This window comes from Acinonyx jubatus, chromosome A3 (genome assembly GCF_027475565.1).
Source record: "Acinonyx jubatus isolate Ajub_Pintada_27869175 chromosome A3, VMU_Ajub_asm_v1.0, whole genome shotgun sequence".
Taxonomy (NCBI): domain Eukaryota; kingdom Metazoa; phylum Chordata; class Mammalia; order Carnivora; family Felidae; genus Acinonyx; species Acinonyx jubatus.
Window position 1 is genome coordinate 47,339,306 of NC_069388.1, and position 9,067 is coordinate 47,348,372.

General features: G+C 45.1%; 1 protein-coding gene across 2 annotated transcripts; it reads left to right on the plus strand.

Annotated features, from left to right (window-relative positions):
- The first annotated feature begins 2,781 nt into the window (after positions 1–2,781).
- On the plus strand, positions 2,782–8,710 carry CSTL1 (cystatin like 1). Of its 2 annotated transcripts, none has more exons than XM_015061681.3 (4): positions 2,782–3,606; positions 4,237–4,653; positions 7,742–7,855; positions 8,585–8,710. In XM_015061681.3, the coding sequence occupies exons 2-4, from the start codon at positions 4,435–4,437 to the stop codon at positions 8,666–8,668; spliced, it is 417 nt and encodes a 138-aa protein (XP_014917167.1). In that variant the 5' UTR covers positions 2,782–3,606; positions 4,237–4,434; the 3' UTR covers positions 8,669–8,710. The 2 variants fall into 2 exon arrangements, with proteins under 2 accessions (XP_014917167.1, XP_053056292.1); XM_053200317.1 differs by having other exon boundaries at positions 3,556–3,685.
- Positions 8,711–9,067: the final 357 nt, after the last annotated feature.

Sequence of the window (9,067 nt, forward strand, 5' to 3'; positions counted from 1 at the left end):
GTCATTTCTTCCTTATAGACTTTCATAGACTTAACCAGGTCACATGTTTTCCCCTTATTCCATGGACATGGCCATCTTTCCAATTTTCTTCTTATTCCTGGACATCTAGGGCTTCTATTTTCCCTTTATTCCATGGGAAAGAGTGAGACCCCCATGCCCTTCCTTGTTTCACAGACACTATTAGGCTTCCTATTTTCTTCTTCATGCATGGACATACCAGGTTCCCTGTTTCCCATCTTTTGCATACTCACATTCCATGGACATGGCCAGGGTCCCTATATTCCCCTCACTACATAGACATAGTCACTATCTCTATTTTTTTCTTTATATATGGACACAATGGGGCTGCCTATTTTCCTTTCATTCCATAGATATGGCCAAGGCACTCTGCTTTTCCCCTATTCTATTGATATAACGAGGTCCCCTACTTTCCCATGTTACAGGGACATGCTCAGCACTGCATTTTCTCCTCATTGCATGGATATAATCAAGCCTAATAGTTTCCTTTTCCATGGATTTATCAGGCTCAGTGTTTTTATCTTAATTCATGAACATTTTCAGGCCCCTTATTTTCACCATATTCCATGGACATGACTAGGGTCCTCCATTTCCCCCTCACTTTATGGGCATTATACTGCTGTATTTTCTTGCGGTCTATTCTGGATATAGCCAGGCAATTTATTTACTCTTTATTCTGTGATTTTAACCAAATCTCCTGCTTATCCCTTACACCACAAGCATTATTGGAATCCTATTTTCTCTTCATTCCATGGACATAACCAAAACCACCATTTCCCCCTCAATCTATGGAAATCATTTGTCCTCCTGTATTTTTCCTCTGATCCATCGATATAATGCTGGTCCCCTATCTTCATCTTATCCCATGAGTATTATCAGATCCCCTATTTTTCACTTACTCCATGGACATTAAGCATAGAATTGATGAGGCCTCCTATTTCCCTCCATTTCCATGGATGTGTTTATTTTCATTTTTCCCTTCTCCAGGGGCATCACCAGGGCCGCTGTTCTCCCTCCTTCCAGGGAAATAATCACCCCTCCTATTTTCCCTGAATCCATGATGTGGAGAGATGAATAATAACCCACTGTAAGATGTCCACATCCTAACTCCTGGAGCTTGTGAGCATTGTCTTACGTGGTAAAGAAGGACTTTACAGATGTGATTGAGTTCAAGATCTTGAGACAGATCATTCGGGATTTTTCAGGTGGGTCTTAAATGCCATCCATATTTCCTTATAAAAGGGAGGCAGACAGAAGAGAAGGAGGTCATATGCCCACAGCAGTAGAGACTGGGGTGATGTGGCCATAAGCCAAGGAATAGTAGCATCCAGTGGATTTTCCCCCAGAGCCTCTGGAGGGAGTTCAACCCAGTCAACACCTTGATTTTGGTCTAGTGAAAATGACTTCAGATTTCTGGCCTCCAGAATGGTAAGATAATACATTTCTGTGGTTTTAAACCACCAATATCGAGGTAATTTGTTACAAAACCATGGGAAACTAATACACATGGACACGTCCATACTCCCAAATTTCTCTTATTTGGTGGACATTTTAGTGGGGTGAACTGTGGTCCCCAAAAATATATGTGCAAATCCTAGCCCCTACTACTCATGAATGTGAACTTATTTGGATATAGAGTCTTTGCAGGCCTAATTAAGGACCTTAAGATGAGATCATATTGGATTTAGGGTAGGTCCCAAATCCAATGACTGGTATTCTTAAGGGAAAGAAGGGAGAAATCTGAGACAAAGAGACAGAAAAGAAGGCCATGTGGAGACTGGTGGAGATTGGATTTATGCTGCTATAAGTCAAAGAACTCCAGAAATGACAGAAAAGATCCCTGTTTTCTGTTTTATTCTATGGATATCACCAGGGTCTAAATATTTTTTTCTTATTCCATGGAAATTACTGCGGACTCATTTTTCTCTTACTTTATGGATGTGACCAAGGTGCATATTTCTATAAGTAGATCATTTTTTTTAATGTATTTAGCCCCATCTTCTTATATTTTCTAATATAGCCCAATGAATGTTACTTTTCCTTCCTCAGGACCATGGTCTGATGGGCATATCTCAGGTTTCCAGGACAGGCTGCCCTTGCCCAGGTCTGAATACTCACACATATTACTCAGAATACTTATGTATCTATTTGAGAATGGCACTCCTGCAGCTCTGGGTCAGAGTGTTCCAAAGCAGACACCTCCATCAGCTGGGCAAGTCCTACAAGGCAGCCTCTGAGGGTCAGGGGAGGATGTCATAACATGTCTAGTAGGATTTTCACTAGGTGGTCTGTGTTCCAGGGCAGTTGGCATGAGAATCACTATGGGCTTCAGCGTTTGGGTTCAGAGTCATGAAAGAATCACCCAGAGGATGTTTCTGAGCACTGACTGATGCCTGACCTGGGAACAGTTGTTTGCTACATGGATTTAGTCTCCACCACAAACCAAGATTAGTAGTTTTCCCCATTCTCATATTATAGATGAAGAAACTGAGACTCAGAGATTAACTGCCTCTCCTAGAGTCACCTAGCAAGGGATCTGAACCCAGGAGAGTTGGACTGCTAGGTGGTGCTGCTTCTCAAAGACAGGTCCTATTTATTTTTGAACATTTTAACCTTTATTTGAAATAATTTCAGACTTAGAAAAAGGCAACAAAAGTGTGAATTTTGTTATATACACTTCATCCCACTTTCCCAAATGTTAGCATCTTTTGTAACTACAGTGAAATGGTAAAAACTAGAAAGTTAACATTGGTGCAATGCTATGATCTGATCTACAGACTTTCTTCACATTTCATCAATTGTCCCACTATTTTTTTTTCTTCAGGATCCCATTTAGGGTCCCACCTTAACAAAAGTTTTTAAAATAGGAAGCTATTACAGCCTTCTGAGTGCAGGTGATGGGGTTCAGGACATACTATGCCAAAATATGGCACCTTGGCGCATTGAAGATTTTAAGACAAAGGAGTTTTAGGAAACGGTGAAGCAGGAAGGATATTCTGACCCCCTCCTTAGCCCTCCTTCCTTGAAAATAGGAGACAAACCTCTCATGTGAAAGACACCCTCCTGGTACATGGACATGGAGGACATCCTTTTCTCTGGAGACACGGAATTCAGGGTCAAGAAGCCTGTATAAACAAGCCTTATAACTTCTTCACCATTTATTACCCCTAGTCTCAACTCTATTGTCTTGTTAATTCTTCACACATTTATTATTTCCTTGTCTACAGGGTATGCAAGCGTCTTGTTCTGGCCACTTCACATCCTCATTCTCTTGTGAAGTTTCCCATGTATATATAAAAGGTCAATTAAACCATGTTTTTCTCCTGCTAGTTAATTCTAAGGCCCAGCCAGAGACCCAAAGAGGGTAGAGGAGAATTTTTCTTGCTTGACATAAGTAGCACCTAACCTTCAGGGGGCCACATGATTAATCTGTGAATAAGGATCAGGGTTTATTCCTCCCTCACAGGGGGGCCAAGATTACCTCACAAAGCTCTGTTGGAGTCACACCAATATAGCAAGAGCTGGTGCCAGGGCCTGCAGGCACAGTGGGATCCAGCAGCCAGAAATCTGTGGTGAGAAAGGTGGCAGGTTAGTAAAGAGAACCTGTCCCTAAAGGAGGCACGGGGAATAGTTGATGGCCAGGTTAGACAGGTAGAGCCCACAGAAGGTAAATAGAATGTATCCCTGATTCCTCATAGCCCATTTCAAATATTACCTTCTCTATAAACCTTCCCCAATTTCCACAACTGGAACTTCTCTGTCCAATATGCTTCTTACTGCATAGCACTGTAAGGCTCTGTTTTGGGGGCTTTATTCCTCAATAGATGTGAAGGTAGGGAGAGGGTCTTGCCCATTTTGGCAAGGTATTTAGAAATTATGCTTGTCTGAATAACTAAGGGAACCAAGCTGGTGTCATAAATATGTGGAAAATGTATGGACCTGAGAGTGAATTGGGCAACCACCCAGGGAGATTTCATGGGTTGGTCCTTTTGTTTTTCCTTTAATGTTTGTTTATTGAGAGAGAGAGAGAGAGAGAGAGAGAGAGAGAGAGAGAGAGAGAGAACACATGCATGCATGAAAGCAGGGGAGGGGCAGAGAGAGGGGGAGAATCCCAAGCATGTTTCACACCATCAGCACAGAGCCTGTCATGGGCTCGATCTCATGAATTGAGAGATTATGACCTGAGCCAAAATCAAGAATCTAATGCTCAACCAACAGAGCCACCCAGGAGCACCACAGTTTGGTCCTTTGGTCAGATTATGGTAGAGCCTTGAAAGACGAGGTTGGGTTCTCAATCTCCATTTAACCTGGGAAAGCCCACTTGGTGAAGACTGCTGTAGGAGGGTGAGTGAGTTACAGCCTGGCCCCAGCCCGCCCTGGCAGGTGCAGCGGATAGGAGATTTCTGAGGCTGTGAGATGGCTGTTGGATGCTGGAGGAATCCTCTGTTGCTGTTGGCTGCTCTCGTCCTGGCAGCCAGGCTGGGTCACTTTCAAAGGTGGGAAGGCTTCCAGGAGAAGTCCACGAGCGTGAAAAACATGAATTCAACCCTCAAGTTCTTCATTGAAACCTACAACAATGCTAGCAATGACACCTACTTATTTCAAGTTGACAAGCTACTTCGAAGTCAGATGCAGGTTTGTGCCTCGGTTTCTCTGGATATGGGCAGTGCCCATTTGGATATGTGGGGACATGGTATGGCTCCCAGAGAGAACCAAGTGATGGTTTCACCAAGGCAGGGGGAGGCTTCACTTAGGATGAGCATGCTTTGCAGTTGTTTGGACCCCAGAACTGCCTTAGCAATGCTTTTGAAATGCCAGCCTGAGGACTGGAATGAAACTCTGTCACTCTTGGTCTAAAGTAAAGATGGCCCCTGAGGTTCTCAACTATTCTTCCTTGGGAAGAATTGCTTTTTTAATTCTGAAATTAGTCCTGCCAGAGTGACAGCAAATGAGGATGATTTTGTTTCTTTTAATGGTATGCTTTGTTAAAATATAAATATTCTCTATAGGTTCCCCCTCAACAATAGGTTTTCAATGCTCAGGGCTGTAGAGTTTGGAATTTCTAGCTGTATTCTACAGAAATCCGAAATTGTACAGAGGGTTTTTTTTTGGGTGGAGGGAAGAGGAGGAGTGAGGGATAGGCTTCAACCAGATCATTTCTCTTTTTATGTGTTTTGAATACAAAGCTTCTGTGAAATATATTAATCGGGAATGAGAGAGAAAAAAAGTTATTTGAAAACCACTTTTGTGGGTCCAACTGTCCCTCAAATTTACATGGTAAACTATATGTAAGTGAGGGCAGAGACAATAGCACATTTTAGTTCAATTAATACAATTTGGAAAAAAAAGATTGACAGGAGAAAAGGTATCTGGCCAGAGAGAGGGGCAGTGGGAACAGGAGGAACCAGCAAGGGCGTGGAACAGAGAGGGTTGGGCAGTGTTAGTGTGACACAAAGCATGCCTGACATCATAGTGTGTGGACATCAGCCTGTCCCTGTTTCAGTCACATACTTTTGCCCCAAGGTGGTGCTTATCAGGACCAAGAACACTGAAGTGACTTGGCCACAAGGTGGTGGCTGTTGACCAAAGATCTTGCCAAATTGGGAATCCCAGAAGGCCTGTCTTGTGGAGTCAGCCCATTATTATTAACAGTTAACTCTAAAAGAATAGTTTATGAGCAAACTTTTGATGTCATTCAAATGGATGAAAGAACAGCATGTGTGTGCCCCTTGGTGGCAGTGACCTGGGTTAAGGGTCCTTTTACCACATGATTACCTCTGTCCTAATACCTTACAGAGGGGTATAGGAGGTGGGCCTGGTGGGCTGCCTGCACCCAGGCTCTAGGTCCTCCTAATTGTGGGATCTTGGTCAAATGCCACCCATACTCTCCAGGCCTCAGTTTCCTCACCTGCAAGTGGGCAGAATGAGTGAAGCAGCACTCATGAAAATAATTGTCTTACTTGATCATTCTTCTTATTATCTAGCAGTGCAGTCTAATAATAAATAAGAAAACATTTTGCACACTGAAATGTTAAATTTTTTTTAACATTTTTTTTTTTTGAGACACAGAGAGAGACTGAGCGTGAGCAGGAGATGGGCAGAGAGAGAGGGAGACACAGAATCCGAAGCAGGCTCCAGGCTCTGAGCTGTCAGCACAGAGCCTGACTTGGGGATCAAACTCACAAACCATGAGATCATGACTTGAGCTGACACTTAACCGACTGAGCCACCCAGGCACCCTGCACACTGCAATGTTAGTAAAATTCATGGCCAGTGTTTTAGATTTTTCATACATACAGAGCATGATGAAGGTCCATGTGAAAGCCCTGCAGGATGCCAATGCCTGGATGGAACTGTCCTTTGATGAAGAGCTTGGAGCCCTGCATCTGGAAGTTCTTCCAGTAGCAGATGGTGGAACCAGGATGCCAACACTACCCTCGGGCCTCCTTCCCCTACAACCACCCTGTGCTTTTCTGAGGACAGTTTCCTCCAGGGGCAGTGTGGGCACACTCTCCTTCCACTTCCACCCACCTGGGAGAGTGCCAAGGCTTCTCCTTTGGTTTGACCCAACACTGGGACAAGGAAGCAGGGAACTTCCAGGAGTTTCTCCCCTCCCCCAGGCAGAGATCTCTATCCTGTACATTGACTTGAGGGATCCAGCTATTTCCAACAGAGAACATGACTCACCAAAGCATTGATTAGAGTTTCATTTCAGGTTGTGGGTCCTCCCTGCCACAAAGGGCTTTCCCAGCCTCCCTGCCTGACACTTGACTCCACTTTTCCCAGACTCCCTGCCTGTGTCCTCACAGCCTGACACTTGAACATGAGCACAAGAAGACAGATCCCAACAGCTGGGAATAACCCTGGTGTGTGTTCTCCATGGTTTACACATTCACTCTTCTCCCCATTCTCTAGATGAGAAAACTGAGTCAGGGAGGTGGCAGGGCTTGGCCAAGGAGATAGAGTTGGCAGGGGTCAAAGCCAGAACTGTAGCACAATTCTGTTATCTTCTGTTGCTTTCCCCAACTCCATTGCTGCTTCAGAGTAATGTTCCCCACACTTTACTAAAATATTTAATAATCCATAATAAGTTATTTTAAAATTTTCTTTGTGCATTCAGCAAGAAGCATGCTTCTCTTTAGCCTAGGCAACAACTCCTTGAGCAGTCACAATTATCTGGACTCTGTAGTTGAAGAATTGGAGGCTGCTGGGCATTTGCTAAAAGGCAAAGTGTTAGTAGGTGGGGAATGAAGACCCCAAATCAGTTCAGTTCCTAAGCCTGTGTTTTTCAGCTCTGTTGCTAAACTTCCATTCAGGTTGATTGGGAAGGAGAGTAGGGAGGAAGAACATGGATGAAGCTGAGACAAGATGCACCTGTAGGTATTCTGAGGATCACGTGTACAGATGTGGTGGGTATTCTGGGACTGCTGGCAGCCAAGCTCCATGTCTTGCCTCCCTCATCCTGGGGATGCAAGGGAGATAGGTGAGAAGCCATCTGTGGCTGTAGCAGTGAAGCTGGTCCAGAGCAAGGGGCAGGGCTCTGCACATGCTGGGGATTGGCAGGGGCCATGCTGACTTGAAGAGGGAGCCATGCTTTTGGTGGATGACCTCTGGGAAGAGGGGCTGTGGTTCCTGGGGCTTTATCTCATCCTAGCCTTACTTGGAGAGGTCCAGCAACTGGATGCTTGGAGTAAATACTAATAGTGGCACTATTTCTTGGTAGCTGACGACTGGAGTGGAGTATATGGTCACTGTGAAGATTAGCCGGACCAAGTGTGAGAGGAATGGCACAAGAAACCATTCATGCCCCATTCAAAACAAAAAAAAGCTGAAAAAGGTGTGTGGTGGCAGGGCCTTCTGATCAAAGGGGGAAAAGTAAAAATCTTAAAAGTAGACCAGAATTGGACATTGACAGCTTTTCCAGCTATGTGGATATGGGCAGGGTGAGGGATAGCCTGAGGGTCTCCTGATGCCACTGGAGGTGTTCAGAGGTGGGAGGAAGAATGGGCAGTCTCCCCACCTGAAGCACGTACAGCTTTGGCCACAGGCCTTCTGTCTCCTCTCCTAGTCCCATCCTGGTCCTCAAGTGGAAGTGGTTTACTTTCCCTGGCGATTTACTCTGTCTTGGCTCACACTCTCCAGGTCCGTGAGGATTGTCTAGTTTCCGTCTCATCTTCCAACCTCTGCCCATCCTTTCTGCCTTTTCCCAGTTCCTCCTGGTGATACCACCTGCATGCTGGCAGACATGAGGAACCCTCTGTGCCTGAATGCAGGTGCAGGAGGACTGATGTCCTGCACAGACCTCATCCCCATGTCCTACTGGGCTGCAAGCGCCAGGCACACCTGTTCCAGGTCCCAAGTAACTGGGCAAGGAGCACCCATGGTGACATCCCTGTTCAGGCTGGCCCCACTCCGCCCCACAACATGACTGTGAGCAGATACCCCCACCCATGTGGTCAGTGTGCAGATAACAGTGACTGGTCCAGACTCCCCAGACAAGGGCTTGGGGCGAGGGCAAAAGCTTTTTGTTTACCTTCAAAAAGTGGTTTTCTTTCTCCTTCCACAGAGTTTCATTTGTGATTTTTTGGTGTACACTGTGCCCTGGATGAACTACTACCAACTCTGGAACAACTCCTGTCTGGAGGCTTGAATGTATCGGTGCAAAGATCTTTGATGAAAACTTAGATGGCCACCTGTGCACTTTCTATTAGACTTCTGAAAGGCCTCATTCCCTCTCAGCAGGGTCTCCACACACCCACTCACAATTGCACACAGTCACATACATGCATGTGTACTCACAATGCATGCAGACACAGGCACACTTACACATATGCAGTCTCACACACCCACACTCATGCACACACTCATATGCTTACACACTCACACTCACTCATGCACATGTTCAGTGGCCTTTTAGGGGGCTGGTACAATTTGAACAGAAGGCTGTTAGCTCTTTGGAAGAAACACATAGTTTTTCTACTTTGGCACATATCTCTGAGAGTTGTGATTCTGGCACATCCTGACCTCTGGCCTGAGCTTGCAGGATCTC